Source organism: Protopterus annectens, chromosome 5.part0, assembly GCF_019279795.1.
Source record: "Protopterus annectens isolate FY-2018-M chromosome 5.part0, PAN1.0, whole genome shotgun sequence".
Classification (NCBI taxonomy): domain Eukaryota; kingdom Metazoa; phylum Chordata; order Ceratodontiformes; family Protopteridae; genus Protopterus; species Protopterus annectens.
In genome coordinates, this window is record NC_056735.1 from 96332416 (window position 1) to 96354495 (window position 22080).

The 22080-nt window shown below is 40.4% G+C and overlaps 1 protein-coding gene across 1 annotated transcript in view; it reads right to left on the bottom strand.

Annotated features, from left to right (window-relative positions):
* LOC122802503 (multidrug resistance-associated protein 1-like) overlaps positions 1 to 22080 on the bottom strand; it is a 1262326-nt gene that overhangs the window by 580766 nt on the left and 659480 nt on the right. The window contains exon 12 of the mRNA XM_044072155.1: positions 11447 to 11573. Coding sequence (XP_043928090.1) covers positions 11447 to 11573 — 127 coding nt within the window. The remainder of the gene's footprint in view (positions 1 to 11446; positions 11574 to 22080) is intronic.

Sequence of the window (22080 nt, forward strand, 5' to 3'; positions counted from 1 at the left end):
CAGATGTGAGGTGTTCAACCCCCAGGCATCTAACACACCGAGTGTGGCCATCAGCTGGGGAAAGCTTATGGCCACACTCGGAGCATTTAGAAAAAATAGACTTGGGTTGCTCAGACATCCCAATCTACCACAGTAGTTACTATAACTAAAGAAGTAACTAAGAAAACACAAAAAAAATCACTCACAGGCCCAACACACACACTCTACGCTAACAGCGAGGGGAGGGATATAACTTTTAGATTAAACACTAAAAAAAGTAAATATACCAAAGGGGAAACCTACACTTTCACACAAATAACCAAAAAAAATCTTTAAATTTTACAATTTAAATACTTGAACTAGCACTTAGCTGGAGAGCTGGAAAAACAATCTGGTCACCATGCGCGGCAAACGAGATCTGAGGTCATGAGGGTAGAGCAGGGCATTATGGGTGAGGGGAGGAGCTGAGAGCTTGGATCCATAGCTGGTAAACCATGCCGGTTCGGATCCGATATCGGATCCATAACCCACAGGTTGCAGACAAATGAATCTCCTACTTCAGATTGACGGTTTACTATGGTTTGTGAAAACGACATTCTGTCGGCAGCATTGCTGCTGACAATCAGAATGTTGTGCACATAAATGGATGGGATAGTCGAACACACTTATGCAAATGCTGTAGTGCATTCGCATAAGTGTATTCGACTATCTGCACAGAGATCACGGTACAGTGGGGAATGGAAATTCATCCATATCCCCACTGTAGTGCGAACTCGGAGTTAGAATATATTAGTGGGGGGTGTGGGGGGGCACAGCCCCCCACAGGGGGGCGGAGGGGCGCTTGCCCCCCTGCAAAAACATGATTTGTCATACAGGAGTCTGATTTACATCAGCTCCTATACGGCTATCACGTGATGGTTTCGGACACAATGTCGACTCAAATGTGTCAATCATTTGGGTCGACATTGTAGCAGGTCAGAATGTGTGTTTTTAGGTTTACTATTTGTTGTTTCTAATGGCAAATGTTTTGCCATTCGAACAAACAATAGTAAACCTAAAATGACAGACATTTTAGCAGTTGGCAGGCTCAAAAGGGCATTCCCAAATACCTGATGTAAAAGGGCTTTTCAGAGTGATCCTGAGGGTAATGACATACTTGTAGTACTAACTGAAAGGTAACTAACTAATGAAGCACTGTTCACAACTAACAAGCTAAGCCTGCAAATAAAAATGTACAGATGGCTTTGAATAGACCAAAACGGTCAGCAAACGAAATGCCACGGATAAGAAGTGTGAAGATTCACATTGTCAAGCACTGTAACAGGAGTGTGACACCTGATAACAGTTTCAACTTCTGTGACGTGCAAGTTCAAGTAACAAATGTGCAAAAACAAGGACTGCAATACACCAAAGTGGAAATCACTGTTTCTCAGACTATTGTCTTTTCTCCAAAATATGGTGATCTTGAAGTCACTTTTAATAAATATGAATGTGTGTGAGGAGGACACTAAATTTTGTCAGTATAGTTGATCGAAATCTGTATACTAGACAAAATTTGGTCAACTAAGGAGATATTCAACAGGTGTGAGAGACTGCACAGTTGTCAAGGTTGGGAGAAAACAACCTCTTCCCAGTATTGTGCAATCTCAGAGTTTCCTCAGGGAATGTGTGGGGAACAGCCTCCCAACATGAGGTGGCAGGGGGACGTGCCTCCTACTACAAAATAACGTTTTTTCTGTGTTTTTTAAATAAAGTTTTGCATGCATCGAGGATAATGCTGGGAGCATGCTTAGTAGCATGCTGACATTCACACTGCTGACATTTTGTGGTTGATATTTGGGTATTTCGACAGTGTTCAGTACACACACAAACACACACACAGAGATATGTATATGTGTGTGTGTATATATATATATATATATATATATATATATATATATATATATATATATATATATATATATATATGAATACATCCAAATCAACAAAAGAATGGCTTCATCAGAAGAAAATTAAAGTTTTGGAATGACCCAGCCAGAGCCCAGACCTTAATCCAATAAAAAACTTGTGGGGTGGCCTGAAGAGAGCTGTGCACAAGAGATGCCCTCGCAATATGACAGATTTGGAGCACTTTTGCAAGGAAGAGTGGGCAAATATTGCCAAGTCAAGATGTGCCATGCTGATAGACTCCTGCCCATGAAGACTGAATGATGTAATTAAATCAAAAGGTGCTTCAGCAAAGTATTAGATACGCTGTAAAAGTATTAGATTAAGGGTGTGCACACTTAGCAACCAGCGTATTGTACATTTTTTATTTTTTATTTTTCCCCTAACAGATTTGTTTGTTTTTCAATTGAATTGTACAGGTTATAAGTCACATTAAACGTGGGAAAAGTTCTGAAATGAATTATTGTGGTCTCATTTTTTTATGTCACAAAAACCTGACATTTTAACAGGGGTGTGCACACTTTTTATATTCACTGTATATACATATATATATATATATATATATATATATATATATATATATATATATATATATGAGTATGCTGCACTATGGCACGCGTGTTTGGTTGACAGCTATTTAGTCAACTGCACATAATTAAAAAATAAATTTAAAAGGTGACAGGTGATGAAGGCCTGTAGTCCAACCAGAAAAACAAAAATCGTAAAAAAACAGATCCACAGACCACCGGGCTGTAAGAATAATAAAAATAATTTAATATAACAAAGAGAATGTTAGCGCTCTCAGGTACCTGTATGTCTGAGGAAGGGTTTGAGTACTTAAAAGCGCTAACATTCTCTGTGTTATATTAAACTGCATAAGACTGACTAAATAGCTGATTAACAGGTATGTAAGATGTGTAACACCATAGACTTCCTGAGGTTTGGGAATATACCTTTATCCCTTGTTCGTGCAATCCCAGCTTTAGTATAATTCGCAATGGGGTTGGGGGTACAGGGGGACTTGCCCCACTGCAAAAACTGAGATTCTTATTTGTTTTTTAAATTGTAAATGATGCATGCGCAGAGGCTGTTTCAAAGCACATGCATACTGGCATGTCCATGTTGGCATTTTGATGTTTTTACATTAATATTTGGACAGTCATCTTTGGGGAATACTCTATCATAAGTAGTACAACCATACATATTTTTATATATATATATATATATATATATATATATGTATATATATATATATATATATATGTATATATATATATATATATATATATATATGTGTGTGCGTGTGTGTGTGTGTGTGTGTGTGTGTGTGTGTGTGTGTGTGTGTGTGCATATATTTTGCATTTGTTAACCGAGAAAGCCCAACTGGATACATGCCCATTTTCAGCAGAGGCCTGTGGAGAAATATATATATATATATATATATATATATATATATATATATATATATAATGTGTGTGTGTGGTTGTTGTGTCTTTTGGCTTTTCCCGGTTAGGGGTCGCCACAGCGGAACTCCGGTCCGCTAATGATTGGCAGTCGATTTTTACGTGCCGAGTTGCCAGCTCTGACGCACAACCTTCAACGAAGGTACACCCATTCACGCATGTCTCCACGCAGAAGACGCTCTAGCTGAGAATCGAATCGGACAGCGTCTTACTGTGAGGCAACAACGCTACCGCACCACCACCGCTGTGTATATGTATGTATATATATATATGTATGTATATATATATATATATATATATATATATATATATATATATATATATATATATATATACATATATATATATATATATATATATATACAAAATATGGGAGCCCTTCATTTGTTCGAACTTTCAAATGTTCGAAACTCATATGGCCAACACCATATGAGTGAACGGTTGAAAGGCCGTAAAATGATAGCGGAGATCCCACTACAGTGTGGGACTGGGAGATTCCCCTTTCATGCACTGTAGTGCGATCTCAGCATGAGAATATTTAAGTAGCAGGGGGTTTGGGGGGTGCAGGGGGGCTTGCACCCCTGCATAAAGTACAGTTGTGTACATTTACCATAAATGTACATGTTCGAATGTATTCACTGTTGCAGTCATCTCATTTGGGTTATCTGCTTGCAGTAGCCTTCAGTCTGCCTGATTATCTAAGTCTTGGGTCCTGCGTCAGTTGCTGTCTCATCTTCCATGACGTCAGGTAGTCAGGGGTATAAAGCATGCAGCCAACGCCATTACATCAGTTTTTCTTGCCCCAGATGTCAGGTGCCTCCCCTAATGGGAAGCAATTAAATATATTTAAATATATATATATATATATATATATATATATATATATATATATATATATATATATATATATAAGGTTATGCCTCCAACAAAAAAGCAAATACACCAAAAAGCTTTTAAGCATAGTAAAAAGAAATAGAGGTATAGCCAAAAGAAATTAGAGGGCTGGAGGAAGGACAACCAGGACTACAACAGTGAATACACTCGAACATCTACATTTATGGTAAGTGTACACAACTGTACTATGTTCTTCGTGTTTCACTGTTGCAGTCATCACATTTGGGTAGATTCCCAAAGCTAAGGATGGGAGGAGGAATTTAGATAGCATTAGGACCAGCTATAAGGCCCTGCAAGACTGCAGTGGCAAAACCAGCTCTGGATTTAGAGAAAATTGGTAAACGGTAATGCTTGGTGAAAGTATGTACAGAACTCCAGGTAGCAACTTCTAGGATGTCCCTGGAAGGGACACCTCTGAGAAAGGCTGTAGAGGTAGATGCAGCCCTGGTTGAATGTGGTCTTATCCCCTGTGGGATAGGTTTTCCATGGTGCTTATAGCAGAAATTAATGCAATGGCCTATCAAATTAGAAATGGGTTGCTTTAAAATGGCCTTCCCCTCTGCCCCTGCAGCAAATGCCGCCAGCAGCTGTTCAGACTTCCTAAGAGGTTTAGTGCTGTCAAAGTAAAATCTAAGTTGTCTGTGCACATCTAAGGAGTGCAGTATCTGTTCCCCTTTGTTCTGTTGATTAGAAAAGAAGGTTGGCAAATGAATGGACTGATTAAGGGCCACACTGGATACCACCTTAGGCATGAAGGAGGGATTGGTCCTGAGGGGCACCCTGTCCGCATGAAAGATGATGATAGGCTCCACTGCCATAAGAGCCTGTAATTCAGACACCCCTTCTTGCTGAAATGATGGCTAAAAGGAAAGCTGTCTTCCATGAAAGAAATTTCAACTCTGCATTTGCAGCTGGCTCAAAAGGAGGTAGAGTACGTTTTTCCAATACAAAGTTAAGGTCCCAGGCTGGAGTAGGGGCTCTCCTGGGTCATCCTGGACCCTCCGAGGAACTGCTTGAGCAGTGGATGAGAGAAGAGGGGTGGTTCTGCGTTGTAATGAGCTGAAATGGCTGAGGCATGAATTTTGATGGAGGAAAATGAAAGGCCCTTGTGCAGCATCTCAGTTAAGTATTGAAGAATTTGAGGTAAACTGGGCACTGCTGTGCTCATCCCCTGAGTTTGGTTCCAGGAACAGAATCTTTTCCATTTTTCAGCATAAGAGTTTCTAGTACTAGGCCTCCTTGCCTCCAGAATGACATCCAACACTTGTTTACTGAGGGATGGTAAAAGAGAGATCAGGTAATCTGCCAGGTTCAGAGTTTGAAGCCGAGGGTGCATAATCTGGCCCTTCTGCTGGGACAGCAGGGTAGGAGTCTGAGGCAGGTGCTATGGTGCCAGCAATGACACACTACTCAAGAGGAGGTACCAGTGTTGGTGTGGCCATTCTGGTGCAATCAGTATTGTCCTTGGCTTGCCCTATTTGATCTTTAGTAGTACCTTGGAGAGGAGAGGCAGAGGAGGAAAGGCATAAACTGAGATTTTTTCAGGTGAAGGACAGGGCATCAACTTTCCAAGCTTGTTTGTGGAGATTCCTTGTGCAGAATTAGTCTAACTGGTAGTTCTGGAGGGAGGCAAACAGGTCTATCTCTGGGCTCCCCCATTTGTTTATCAACATGTTGAATGTCTTTGGTTTCAGTTTTCACTCGTGTGGGTCCATTAAATTTCTGCTTAGATCGTCTGCCAATGTATTTAGCTTTCCTGGCAGGAATTGAGCCTGTAGGTGCACTTGGTAGCTCAAGGCTGTGTTTCACAGAGACATGGCTAGTCTGCAGAGAAGGTATGACTGGGTTCCCCCCTGCTTGTTTATGTAGCACATAACAGTGGTGTTGTCTGTCTTTACCCTTAACTGTCCTGGAAGAATGTGGTCCTTGAAGGCTGTCAGAGCATTCTGTACAGCTAACATTTCTTTTTTATTGATATGCAGGTGCATTTGACTTGGGTTCCATTTACCCTGAATGTACCTTTCTGCCAGGTGAGCCCTCCATGCATAGTCTGATGAGTCTGTTGTTAGGGTTTGGGCGGCAGGGGGTAGAGTGAATGGCAGTCCCTTGTTTTGGTGGCAGGCCTCTGCCCACCAAAGGAACTCTAACTGTAGGCAAGGGATGATAAGAATCATTGCTTCTAGATCCTGAGAATGTTAACACCATAGGTTTTTTAGATACCATTGTAGTTTCCTCATATGCAGTCTTGCATATGGAATTAGGAGAATGCAGGAGGCTATGAACCCCAAGGCTTGCAGTATTTGTCTTGCAGATAGCAGGGACTTTGTGGCCATTAGTCTGAAGTAAGCTGTCAAATGAATTTGTTTCTCTGGCGTGAGGAAAGCCATTTGGGAAGTTGTGTTCAAGCTTACTCCCAGGAATACAATTTGTTGGCAGGGTACCAGATGTGACTTCTTACTATATTTACTATATGTAAAACCCATTTGTCTTGTGTAATGAGCTCCCAGTTTTTGGCCTGCAGAACAATCTTTCCCCCTTTACTTCTGTACCCCAGAGAAGTTAGCACTTTTTGTACAAACACCAGATGATTCAATAGTATGTCCTGGCTTTCTGCCTGAATTAGACAATCGTCCAGGTATGGGTATATTTTAATATTTCTTTGCCTGCAAAATTCAATGACTGGAGCTAGGCATTTTGTGAATGCCCTGGGTGCAGCAGATAGGCCAAAGGGAAGTGCAGAGAACTGATAGTGCATGTAGCCTGCTTTGAAACGTAGGTATCTTCTGTAAGATTCCCTGATTGGGATGTGCAGGTAGGCTTCCTTTAAATCCAGTGTTGCCAACCAAGCATGCTTGCCTACCATAGGAAGCAACTGGTGAAGAGTTAGCATCTTGAATTTTGGAATCACCAAAAAGGTGTTTAGGATAGAGAGATCCAGGATAGGATGCCAGGAGTTTTCTTTTCTGGGCCCCAGAAAAAGTCTTGAGTAGAAACCTTGTCCCCTTTCCTCTTCTGGGACAGTTTGAATAGCCCTTATACTTAAGAGAGAAAGAGAACTTGCTTTTAAGCCTCTGCCCATTGATTTAGGTGTAGATCTGGCCAACCATTTGGGGTTGGTAACGCGTGCAAGTGAAATCTGTATCCTTGGGAAACTATATTTAAAACCCATTTGTCCTGTGTAATGAGTTCCCAGTTTTTGGCCTGTAGAACAATCTTTCCCCCTAAAAGAGCAGTCAGCTGAGAAGGGCTTGAAAGTTTTAAAATTAAGTCATTGAGACAGCTTACCATAGTGGGGAGTCTTACTACTCCCTGGTTTGGAAGTGGGAGCCCCCTACTGCTTAGTCTTGTACGTAACCTGGGACTGAAGCCTAGGTGTTCTGCTGGTTCAAGGTTTGGACTGAGAAGGCCTGGAAGAGGCAGGAAAGGACCACTTCTTAGAGGGCCAATGCCTACTAAATCTTGAAGGCTGCACTTGCAAGAAATCTTTAACAGTTTGCATAGATTTACCTTTTTCCTCGATCTTTTTAAGTACATCTTCTGCTTTGTTGCCAAACAGGCGGTCCTGGTTTAAGGGAGCATCCAACAATTTAGCTTTAACATGATCTGGCAAAGATTGCTCCTTAAGCCAAGCATGCCTACTAAGTACAGACCCAGTAACTGCATCCCTGCAAGATGCCTTTAGTGAATCAAAACCACATTGCAAAGTATGTTTTTCAACTTGTTCAGCAGAATGCATTAAATCCTGTAAATCCTTATTTTCAGCACAGTCAGGAATCAACATCATTTTCTGTTTAAGCAATCCAATAATATGCTGCTGATACTTAAACATATGAAACTGGCAATTTAAGGCCCTAATGGCCAAGGCTGCAGAAGTATATACCTTCTTACCCCATCTATCCAGCACTCTGGAATCTCTATCAGAGGGGGTAGGATTTTTGGCAGTAGTAGCCTTTATGCCCTTGGGTCTCTGTGAAATGGTTTCAGGATCTGCAGTGGGATTTTTAAAGAGGAACATGTGAGAGTCAAAAACCCTGTAATATCTATCTGGTTGTTGATGATGCCTTTACGGAGTCTAGCTTGGCCCCTGACTCCTTACCTCCTGCTCCCACAAAATGTCCAGTACAGGGGGGATAGCTAAAGGCCAGTGTTGGGGCAGGAGTAATTAATCGCTAAGCCTCTTTTTAGAATCAGTGTAATCCTGGCTTTCCCAGCGAAAATGCTCAAGAATATGCAATGTTTCACCAAAAGAGAAATCCTCTGGAGGGGAAGCAGAGGGAATAGAGTCCTCTGCATCAGAATCCTCATAAGTAGATAAGGGTAAATCCTGGTCATCAGAAGAAACAGAGATTTCAGAATCCTGATCAGAAGAATCAGAAGGAAAATCAGGTCTAGGTCTCTTAGAGGGGGAAGGTTGGCTTCCCCTGATTAAATTAATAAGGTCTTCAGCCATTCTTATCATTTGTTTTTTAGGCATAAAGGCCTGACCATACAGTCTGGGCACTGGTTTTCTAGGCATTGATCGAGTTTTACGCCTTGAAGAAGAAGATGGCGTTGGTTTAATATGCACAAGACAGTAGGCCTGAATACACCCTCAGAAGCTGGTGCCTGCACAGCGGCTCCGGACCCATCCAAGGTTTCACAGTTGAAGCATTTCGCGGCACACCGGACTTCGAATGGGTCTCAGTAGAGGCCTGCGAATCTGAAGTATCAGGTATCAGGGGCTGCAAAAGCGCCTCACTGAGTACCAGCGAACTGGCTACTAGTTTAGGAGAAGCGTCATCAGCAACTTTGGAACTAGGCTACCCGTCTCTGTCTTTATCTTTGCGTTTTTTCAGAATGTCGGTAGTCGGGTGGCTTTCCGAAGCCATATCTGGATAATTGAACCGAGTACCAAAATATTTAGAAGCGTAAATATACTGACGACAGATAGTTCGTTGTTTAAATAAGGCACAAAGCAAGGAATAGAGTACGAATGAAAATCTTTATGAGGTATTTGCTTTCCACAAGAAATGCAATTATTGACTTTTACTGACATCGATTTAGCGCAAGAAAACGTTTCCCCAACAGAGTACTTAGCTTTAGTTGAAGACTTGGGTTCTGAAACTCGAAAACAAAAATTTCAGGAGTCGGCCGACTGGCACTTGCGAACTGCTTCTGCTTTGGGCACCACACGGCAAGAAAGACTGATGTAATGGCATCGGCTGCATGCTTTATACCCCTGACTACCTGACGTCATGGAAGATGAGACAGCAACCGACGCAGGACCCAAGACTTTGACAATCAGGCTGACTGAGGGCTACTGCAAGCAGATAACCCAAATGTGATGACTGCAACAGTGAAACACGAAGAACATCATATTTGTACTGTGTTTACAGGTAGGTAAATGGTGCCATTTCAGGATGTCGGTCTTTCGGAATGTCGATCATATCGGTATGGCCATATGAAAGTCGGCATTCTGAATGGTCGACATTCTGAAGTAGACCCTATATATGTATATATATCTTGCATTTTTTGAAGTTAACCGAAACTTCAGCAGATTAACATGCAAAACATTGTGAAAAATAATTTAAAAAAAAACACTACAAAGCACAGTGAAAAATAATTTAAAAAAACCTATAAAGCACATGTTCTAAACACAAAAACAGAAATATTTTGCACCTAACATTTGGTATAGTATTTCCTCTTTGTCTACCCTACAAAAGTCCTTCTTTAGTTCAAAATATAGCTATGGAATGGTTCCATCTGTTTAGGTTTATAACTGTATATTAGGCTAACTGCTGCAAAGGCAACCCAAAAGTGTCCCATGACTTTTGGTATCTTAGACATTGACAGCAGCAATAATCCAAGTAAAAGAATTTATTTAGAGCTTTCGTCTTTCTTGTACACAGACTTCTTTAGACTGAATTAAAAACGTTGGTGTCATCATAACTCAAAGTCATAACTAGTTAACACACAGTAGTCCCCACCCCTGCTACATATCACTAAGGATTCATCTGTTGTGTCACATACAGAAGGCACAAAGGTACCACCAGAGCTGCACCTGCACCATCTGAGTGGCTGTGTCACTAGGGATGCTTCATCTGTCGTGTCATGTGAAGAAGGCATGAAGGTACCAGCAGAGCTGCATGTGCACCATGTGAGCGGTTGTGCCACTAGGGATGCTTCATCTGTCGTGTACAGAAGGCATGAAATACCAGGAGAGCTGCACATGCACCATGTAAGTGGCTGTATCACTAGGGATGCTACATCTGTTGTGTCATGTACAGAAGGCATGAAGGTACCAGCAGAGCTACACGTGCACCATGTGAGTGGCTGTGTCACTAGGGATGCTTCATCTGTTGTGTCATGTACAGAAGGCATGAAGGTACCAACAGAGCTGCACGTGCACCATGTGAGTGGCTGTGTCTCTAGGGATGTTTCATCTGTTTTGTACAGAAGGCATGAAGGTACCAGTAGTGCTGCACATGCACCATGTGAGTAGCTGTGTCACTAGGGATGCTTCACCTGTCGTGTCATGTGAAGACAGCATGAAGGTACCAGCAGCACTGCACATGCACCATGTGAGTGACTGTGTCACTAGGGATGCTTCATCTGTTGTGTACAGAAGGCATGAAGGTACCAGTAGAGCTGCATGTGCACCATCTGAGTGGCTGTATCACTAGGGATGCATCATCTGTGATGTCACGTACAGAAGGCACAACGGTACCAGAAGAGCTACACATCTGAGTGGCTGTGTCACTAGGGATGCTTTATCTGTTGTGTACAGAAGGCACAAAGGTACCAGCAGAGCTGCATGTTCACCATTACCTAGCAGGCCCCCTCCCTCCCTCCCCCCTCTCTTCTCATCACTGTACAGTACTGGGATCTATGATCAAGCCCCCACTTCTTTGGAGGAACTCTTTTGTGAGATTACAATTTTCAGCTAAGGTGGTCTGACCACAGTGGTGCTTACATTTACTAAGAGCATGCATGTGGCTTTGTGGTATGGGTAGAAAGTACTCCAAAACACCCAGGGCTACCTCTTGCTAAGTTTTTGTTTCATAACTTTAAGTGTCCCACTGATGAAACTGGATTTGGTAACACCAGCTGTATCTCTCCTTAGATAGATAAGTAGAGCTTTGTGTAAAACAGTAAAAACAGTAAATATGATTGCATTCATTTACCTTTCTCTGGACACTTCCTTCTAGTTTTTCCATCTCTCCAAGGATAGCAGACAAAAAAGATGACTTTCCAGCACCAACTTGTCCCACCACAGCAATCAAAGATCCTTCTGGAATTTTTAAGGTGATGCTGAAGGCAGTAAAATAATAAAGAGAAAAAAACACAAATTATAACGTGTTTATTACACATGTATTTGTACTGTTCTGTTGCTGTGTCACTGCACTGATATCTTCTTGAATCCCACAACATATTAACAATACTAGGCTAGAAGGTTTTAGCAGCCAATGTGAATGCTACCAGAGTTATATTCCCCCACCCCCATCAAAATGAGACATATATGTCTCATACTGCCAGGCTAGTGCTTGAAGACAAGCTGCACACAGCAGAGCAGGCCAGCTGCACTCCTCTTGGCTTGAGCACTGGATGGACAGTGTGGACCCACTACGAGGGCAGTATTGCAGGCTCTCCTCATTTATTACCTCCTGCAAGGCTGCTCTGTGGTATTAAAACAAGAAGCCACCAGACTGGCATGGGAAGTACCCACTGCCCATTTCCTAAGAAGCACGTAATTGGAAGATGTACCCCCTACCCATCTCATCAACCTGTAATAATCCCATGTGAGTCTCAAACCTGGGTTATCAGTATTAAATTCAGTACTATTACAGCTGTGTCTATGAGCTATCACACATGAATAATTTGGTCAAAATCCTCCTATACTATAGCAGTCATAGTAAGCCACCATGAGGTTTCTTAGTTCAACAGGTAAAGATAAGTCTGCATTGCTGGCGTTCATGAGAAACATTTCCCTGGATTCAGGCATCCATAGTACCCTCTGCTGAATTACTAATATTATTTCTTAGCAATAATGTAAGACAAGTGGAATTAAGCATTTACTTAAGTAAACTCTGTAGGTACTTCTGGAGTATGTGGCACAGTACTTTGCATTTCAAAGACTTATTTTTATTCCACATCCTTGCTTACATGCATAACACTTTTCACATATTTTTCGACAAAAGGAAAAGGGAAAAGCAAGTTACACCAAATCTCCTCATATATTTTATTTGGTCACTCATCCCCCTTTGAAAAAAATCTGCCACCCAACTCCAGAAGAACTTGTTGGGTTATATATGTTGATGGTAGAAGCTTTTGATGAGCAAACTTCTCTTATTTTTTTCATTCCAAACAAGGAGGGACAGTGTAACAAACCGTGTGATGTATCCTTGACAAGCCTGCTATGTGCAGTGCAAGAACATTTATCAAACCAACCTCACCAACACCACACTTCAGCAGAAGATTATCCTTCTTCTTTTATGAGCATGTTACTCAGCCCCTGAATGTTCCCATTTCATTATCGGAGAAATCTTTTTTGGGTAATCTAGATTTCAAGCACCAAGTGGAGATGGGAAAGAGGACAATGGTGGCCAATTACAGCCTAACGTGGAAGTCCTCCATTATAAAGTATAAGGAGCTGAGTGACACAAAACCACTATGCTAGGAAGTTAAAGGGGGAGGAAAACTTACCCGGTTAGAGACCTCCTTTCAACTGCCATTTCACGTAATCCTTTGTTGAAATTAGAGCCAGTTATGGGATTTTTCAGGTAGAATACTGGGGCTACAGGAAATCAAACATGCTACCATGGGATGGCATAAAATGGGGGGCTGTTAGTTTCTCAGGATCACAGACCCCTTCTGTAAATGACACTGGCTCTCTACAGGGCTTAGGATCCAGTTCAGTGGAGCTAGCACAGTGAGGATTAGGTACAAATACTTGCTACTCTAGTTCTTAAAATGCAGAAATGGGAGAAAAACTTCGCTACTTGGGTTGGAAAATTATTCAAATACGTTTGCAAGTGCACAGACTGACACTATCTGCCCCCTTTTCATTCAATTTAAACTGTATACAAATGTAATTCAAATATTATGGAACTACTTAAAACAAGCTCTGGAGACTTCCAACAAGGCTGCACACTGATTATCAACATAACCTCAGCTCTCCTAGTCAGAATACAGAAACTGTGAAAAAGGAGTGCTATTGAAAATGTTTTTTGGTAAAATTCAGTTACTGGCTAGTAAATACACTGCCTGGATGCCAGCAAAGAAGAAATTTGGAAAGAAAATTATAGAAAATCAACCAGAAAAGATAAAGAGAAAACACTGTCCAGGAAGGATTCTGTAGCTGTTCAGCAAAAAGCAGTTCAAGCTTCAGCTTTGGTTCAAGGGATCGCTTCCAATAATTTAGAGGGAAAATAAATGAAATGTACTCAGAGATGATTAAATGAAACACTGATAGAATGTATCAATTCAAATAACAAAAGGCTGGAAAAAAATTGAAGAAGCTTTAACTAGTGTTTCAGATAAACTGATAAAACTGCAAAAATCAGAGGATGACATGAAGAAAATGCTGTCTAAATACAAGGTTTCTCAAGTAGAAATGTTTTAAAAAAGTAGAGTTGGGGACAGGGCATGCTGAGAAAGCCTGAGATTTTCTGCTGTACCAGAAAAACTGGAATTAACAGATAGCATTACTTTTATGAAAGCACAAATAAGCAACTGGATTGGTGTTTAACAACAGAATTTATTAACTGAAAGGGTACAGAGTGTATGCTCCAAACATGGACATGAGAAAGCAGTCAAGACCTATATTAGTAAAGATGCACTCACAGAAACAGCTGATCCTGATAAAACTGTGGCAGAAGGGCAAGGTTTTAAAAAGTGGACACATTACAGTGATTGTAGAAAATGATTATTCTCTATATACCAGGCAGAAAAGAAGCAAATTTATCCCAGTAACCAGGGAATGTTGAGAGGCAGGTGTGAAATTCAAGCTGCTATATCCAGCTGTCATCAAAGTGTTTCTTCCTGGATCAAAGTCACTTTTTGAGACAGAACAGGCTCAGGAGGAAATAAAAAAAGTTTATCCAACAAAAAGTGACAAAGCAAGCAGAAGGGGACTCTGTTTCTCTCTCATCTAGTATGGTTCATACAGAGACATTGCCACTAAAACATCTTCCAATATTCCAAAAGAAAATGCTTGAGAGACAGAAAAAAGCACACCTTAGACCTGAACCAGCAACTCTGAAATTAGTGAATTAAGGAAAGATTATAAAGTATCTTATCACATTTGTGAAATATGGTTTTGCAAGAAAAAGTGGCTGAAAAAGCACTGGACTTTTGTAGACTTTGTTAAACTTGTGGGTGGACTGTAAAGCATATATCCCACTTTATATCATTAATATTTAGAAGGACATTAAAAAAGTAAGTAAAACATTTTTTTTCTTATTAGTATTGATATAAAACACAATATAAACTGCATGTTATACAAAGTAAAACAGTTTTGTGCAGTTGGGGGTATTTTAAATGTTGGGGAGGAAGTCTTATCAATGACTGCTGTATGGTTAAAATATATTAAAGTAAACAAATACTTTTTAGTTGTATGAAATACAGGTTTTACAATAACAAAAAGAGAAAAGATTGGATAAAAGTAAGTTTAATATTCATATGCTGTGATCTTGGGCTGCAGTGGTGGGAGTGGGGAGTAAAAGCTGTCAATTTTGGGCAACTGTTCCCTTCTGGAAGGTTAAACTTCATTTTTTGAAGAAGTACATAGTTTTGTGTGTTTGCTCAAACTTATTATGGGATGGGGATGTTTTGTATTTAGAGTTTTTTTTGAGGGTTTTCTTTAAAAGAAAACATTTCATTTTGAAAACATGACATAGGTTCAAATAGAGATGAGAAGAAACAACTGTACAAAAGATCAGCCTGCCAAACATTAGTATATGCATGTAACACAAAATCTGGAAATACACATGCAAAAAAAACTGTCATGCATAGCAGGTGGGAACAGAAGCATTTTCTGATGATGCTATGCTGTCCATATTATCCTGGAAAGTGAATGGCATTTTCATGTATTTATAAAAAAGGAAAGAGTACTGAATTATATTAAGAAATGCAGATTGCAGATAGCAATGTTGCAGGAGACACCTATGGAAGAAAATGATCATGAGGATTTGACAAAGAGAGGCTTTCACAATGGATATTCAGCAGAATATCAGGGATAAAGGAATCAGAGGAAAAGTGGCACTAATTGCTTGAGGGGCTCCAACAGTGACAGATGAAGGAATAAAGACAAAAATGGCAGATTTGTGGTAGCACGGTGGTGGTGCTGCGGTAGCCTTGTCGCCTCACAGCAAGACGTTGTCCCATTCGATTCTCAGCTAGAGCGTCTTATGTGTGGAGACATGCGTGAATGGGCATACCTTCGTTGAAGGTTGTGCGTCATGGCCGGCAACTCGGCATGTAAAAAAATCAACTGCCAATCGTTAGCGGACCGGAGTTCGGCTGTGGTGACCCCTAACCAGGAAAAGCCGAAAGACACACACAATGGGCTATTGGCAAGGGAAGAGGAGGGGGATTACAATGGCATATATTTATATTGCACCGAAAGCTGCTATTATGGAGCTTAAGAACATTTTGGGAGAAATAATCATCTTTCAGCAGGGAATATTTGTAGATGAGGACTGGAATTTGATTTACAATTGTGAGGATGCATCAGAAGACCAAGGGACAATATAACACATGAGGGCAGATTTCAGAAGAAATTTATATGTATAAATGTAACTACTGTTTGTATATAAATGTAAATAAAAACACAACTACTCTGTGTTTAACTGGAGCTTAATATAATGCAGTGTAAGCAAATGGAGTGTTTCTCCCCAGGCCTCTGCTGAAAATGAGCATTACCCGGTCGGATATATATATATATATATATATATATATATATATATATATATATATATATATACCACACACACACACACACACACACACACGAAAATATTTGGTATGGCAGACGTGAATTCAGTAGTAGGAACTCAGACAAAATGTATATATTATGCCCTGAGGCACATAACTGGACTAGACTAGACAGAAATTATATTTCTTAGGAACATGTGTATTTACGTGAAAGCTCTGACATGCATCCAATAAATATTTGTGATCATACACCAATAAAAACTAAGATAAAAATGCAGGATAATAAAGTAAAAATAAAACATTGGCACTTTCCCACCTACCTGTTAAAAAGTGAGGAATTTAAGGAGTGGGTAGTGGAAATTATACAATGACCGGCCATTAATATTGCAAAACAAGCACACTGATTGGTCCCATTGTTAATCTGAGCATATACTAACGGAAAAAGGTTCAGTGACTGAACTTTTTTTCCACTGGTATACACTGTTAACTTTTTTTTTTTTTTTTTACAAAAATAAATAAAAAAAATCTGAAATCCAGACTGCGGACATAACAGAAAGACAGAACAGAGAAAATACTAGGAAAATCAGGTACATTATTAAAAACTAAAGACATGTACCTGATTTTCCTTGTATTTCCTCCATTATGTCTTTCTCCTACCCCTAAACTGACCGAAGCATTTTTTTTTTAATTAACAAAAAAAAAAAAGAAAATCGGAACAACAGAGATCTTCTTTTCCCTGTTGCTTCCATTTCAAAGCACTGATGTACCAGGTATAGGAATGCAAGTCGCATACGCAAGTGCAGTACATCAAAAAAGGCAACAGGATATGTACCAGCCGCGGAAGGACAGCACGGCACCGTTATACAAAGACATTATTTAAGAAAAGTAAGTATTTTATTTATATAATAGCAATAACTGACTCCGTGCTGTGGTGTATTAAGATATACCTACGGTTGGCTTTATTTAGTCTCTCTGACTTCACCCTACGGTTGGCTTTATTTAATCTATCTGGCTTCACCCTCGTGATTAAACCACGTCGACCATGGGTAAATCTTAATATACCACACCGACGTCGTTGGTTATTGCTTAATTATTTGATAGTTATTAAGGAACACAGGAATATCTTCAGAAGTTATAGCTAGTGACTGGGATAAAAAAAAAATGGAGTTTAAAAGTAGATTACGATATGGTTATGAAGTAATAGAAATTATTTAGAGGGTCTGACAAATGTTAAAGTATTGAAGAATAGGGGGATTCTCACAGAATAAGAAGAGGAGCGACTGCCGAATGGTACACAGATAATAAGGAATTACCTCAGCACTATGCTTGAATTTAGAAAGACTGCAGTTAATCAACTATTTTTCGATAACTCCAGAGCACAAATACATTTAGCACAATGACTTAGGCAACAGAATGTTGAAAATGTTGTAACCAAACTTAAGGAACAAAATAACCAGAGATCCTGTAGAGGTTTTAGAAATATTCTGGAAAGTTTATGAAAATTGTATTAAGCAAAGAAATACAGAAATTAAGAAACAACGCAAATGGGAATATTTACAGAAGACTTAATTATGCCAAGGTTAGATGTAGATGAGGCTCAACAACTACCAGTTAAGACAGGAGGTGATGAAATAAAACAGTGATATATAATCAATCTTCAGGAACAGACAATATTCCTGTGGAAGTTTGGAAACTGGGAGGGAAAAAAGTGATAAAGATCTGGACAATTTTAACAGTATTTTAAAAGTAGGGGAAGTACCACCAACTCAGAAGAAAGTGGTGGCGGCTGTGTTTGCTAAAGATGTCAAAGACCCTTTAGACCCAGCTTCATACAGAGCCATTTCAATTTTAAAGCAAAATTATAAAGTGTTTATGTCTATATTATCTAAAAGAACAGCAGAGGTGTTGCCAAAATTGATAGATATGGATCAGTGTGGTTTTGTGGAGGGGAAACAAACATTTGACAACAACAGAACATTGATGATCCAGAGGGAAGCAGGCTGTTAAAAATACCTCTGTTTTTAGTGGGTCTTGATGCAGAAAAAGCATTTGACAGAGTAAGTTGGGATTTTATTAGTAGGGGGATGGAAGCATTTGTATGCCTTGACACAGTAATAAGGTTAGTTACGAGGATATATGAAGGATTGGAGGAAATAATTAAAGTGGGAGGGTTCCTGTCTGATAAGACGTGTCTGAAAAGAGGAACCAGGGAGGGATGCACTCTTTCTCCCTTATTTGTTTTATATTTAGAGCCATTAGCAAAAAATAAGGGACTCAGAAATGCAGGGATATAATTAGCATGATAATCAAGAAAATTGTCTTTAATGCAGATGATATTATATTGTACCTGATAAATCCAGAAAAGGACATCTCTCTGTTGTGGAGCATTGTGAGACATAAATTGTGTACCCACACACAAAATGGTTCAGCAATACCCATATTTATGGGAACATGATAAGATGAAGCATTTAGGAGTACGGATTAAAAGGCTACTGTTATGACATCTAAAGGTTTGTGGAAATAGACTAAACAAAAGATAATATAAATTTTGAGAAACTGGAAACTCTTACTTACAGAGATGGATAGTAAGATACAAGCAATGAAAATGTTTTTAGTCCCTATAGTCTTGTATATGGGTCATAATAAAGAATTTAAGGGATTTACCTGAGAGGGAAAGATGGTAAGAGTTATGTTGGGTAAGTTGATCCTCCTAATAGAACAAGGTGGTTTAGGTTTACCTGATTTGAAGGGATATTTTAGATACATAGTTAAGGCTCTTACACATAATACAAGCAGAAGGCTATAATTCAAAGTGAAAAGGAATGGTAATGATGTAACGTGGGGGTTCCAGAAATAAGGAGATAGTAGGATTTTGGATGCAAACACTTAAGGAGAATAAAAATAACCATACAGAATATTATATTCATAAAGTAGCATAAAGTATTCTAAGAACTAAGCCAACATGGGAATGGAGAAAGAACATTTTGCCATTAATGATAACTGCAACTAGGGATACAGAAAACTGGTAAGAGAGGGCTGTAATTTACTGAAGAAACCTAGCAATGGAACCAAGATAACTGGGAGAAAATAACGCAGGCAGGAAAGGTAATAGACTGGGATGAGGCCCAGAAGATATTTGCAGTCTGGGCTAGACACTGCTTTCCCTACTAGGGTTTGACCTCGGAGTACAGGAAACAGAAAGGGATGGGAGGACTTTTAGAGAAAGACCTGCTCTGTAAGAGTTTTTAGTTGAATCTAGAACACACCTGTTGAAAAGGGCATAATTAGTAGGGCATATAAAATATTACATGGCAACTCTGAAAATCAATCAGTGATGTTAGAAAAGATTGGGACGAGAGACTGGAAAATCAATTTTCAAGAAAAGAATGCGAAGATATATGTATGGCTCAAAGTATGCAACCACATCTAGAAGGTTTAAGATCTTTGCTTGGAAGTGTTTGCATAGGTATTTTATACCCCCAAGCAGACTTCAACGTATTTTCCTCAGGTAGATAGCAAATGCTGAACGTGTAATGGAAAAAAAGAGGTAACTAGGAACAAGCGCTTTGGGACTGTAATGAGTTGGCAGATTTTAAAAATTCCCTACAGAAATACTGGGTGAGCAAATGGCTGTAAGTAAGGAAAGGTTCTTTTGAGCTGGGATATGGGATCTGAATGGCTCCCTATTGTGCTGTCGCAGACACAGGTTGTCAAATGCATCTTTGTCGAACTGAAAAGCACAAAAAGGCAAACTAGCAAAGCAGCTTTTCAGTGAATTCTTTCCCTGGGAAAGAATTTATTTGGCCGCTTTCGCTACATTGCCTTTTCGGCACTATAGTGCGATCTTGGAGTTGGTATATTTAAGTAGGTAGTGTGTGGGGGCACAGCACCCCCACGTCGGGGGGTGTGGGGGAGGAAGACCTCCTCATTATGCAATGTTTTACAGTTTTTTTTTTTGTTTTGTTTTTTGTTTCAGAACAGTGATTTTTTTTCCCCTTGGAAAAAAATCACTGTTCTGAAGTTTCGACATTGTAAGCTTTTGCTTACATGGGGTTGATTATGTGTCGTTCGCTGTTCTGAGTGTGCGATATAATATATACCTGATCTGAATTACGTAGACACAGTAAGGCCTTATTAAGCTTAATTCTGTTGGCTGCCAAAGAAGGAATTACTAGAAAATGGAAATCAAAGTCTACACCAACTGTATCTGAGGTACCCAATATTATAAATGAGATAAAATAACCCGAAGAAGGATTTTTAGAAAAGGGAAGGAGCAAATTACATAGACATAACTGGAAATTGTGGGAACAACACATGCATAATAATGTTCAGGAGGAGTGAGGTTTAAGGGAAGGCAGGAATTCCGCAATTTCTTTGTAATGCTGAACTGACAGTAGCAAAGAAAATATATGTGATGTATATTGTAGTTAAAGGGAAAATGTTAAAATGTTTCTGTGCTGGGCTAGAAAGATCATACAGTACTCCACTATAGGACGTCTGGTGAAGATTTTTTTTTTTTTACACTTTATTGAGGGCATAAAGAATGCATCTATCTTCCTGGTAGTCATGGCAGCAGAATCCAAGTGCTTCCAGGCTACATGTATAGTGTGATAACAGATCTGACTGGACAACTGGATGTATGACCTAGGGCTCCTCGTCTGCAGCAGAATCCAAGTACTGCCAACGTACATGTACAATGTGGAAACAAGTCTAACTGGACGACTGGACATATGACCTGGGGCTCCTCCTCTGCAGCAGAATCCGAGTACTGCCAGGGTACATTTACAATGTGGTAACAGGTCTGACTGGACAACTGGACATATGACCTGGGGCTCCTCCTCTGCAGCAGAATCCGAGTACTGCCAGGGTACATGTACAATGTGGTTAACAGGTTTGACTGGACATATGACCTGGGGCTCCTCCTCTGCAGCAGAATCTGAGTACTGCCAGGGTACATGTACAATGTGGTAACAGGTCTGACTGGATGACTGGACATATGACCTGGGGCTCCTCCTCTGCAGCAGAATCTGAGTACTGCCAGGGTACATGTACAAGGTGGTAACAGGTCTGACTGGACGTATGACATGGGGCTCCTCCTCTGCAGCAGAATCCGAGTACTGCCAGGGTACATGTACAATGTGGTAACAGGTCTGACTGGATGACTGGACATATGACCTGGGGCTCCTCCTCTGCAGCAGAATCTGAGTACTGCCAGGGTACATGTACAAGGTGGTAACAGGTCTGACTGGACGTATGACATGGGGCTCCTCCTCTGCAGCAGAATCCGAGTACTGCCAGGGTACGTGTACACTGTGGTAACAGGTCTGACTGGACGACTGGACATATGACCTGGGGCTCCTCCTCTGCAGCAGAATCTGATTACTGCCAGGGTACATGTACAATGTGGTAACAGGTCTGACTGGACGACTGGACATGTGACCTAGGGCTCCTCCTCGGTAGCAGAATCTGAGTACTGCCAGAGTACATGTACAATGTGGTAACAGCTCTGACTGGACGACTGGACATATGACCTGGGGCTCCTCCTCGGCAGCAGAATTCAAGTACTGCCAGGGTACATGTACAATGTGGTAACAGGTCTAATTGGACATATGACCTGGGGCTCCTCCTCTACAGCAGAATCCGAGTACTTCCAGGGTACATGTACAATATGGTAACAGGTCTGACTGGACGTATGACCTAAGGCTCCTCCTCTGCAGCAGAATCTGAATACTGCCAGGGTAAATGTACAAGGTGGTAACAGGTTTGACTGGAATGGATGTATGACCTGGGGCTCCTCCTCTGCAACAGAATCCGAGTACTGCCAGGGTACATGTACAATGTGGCAACATGACTGACTGGATATATGATCTGGGGCTCCTCCTCT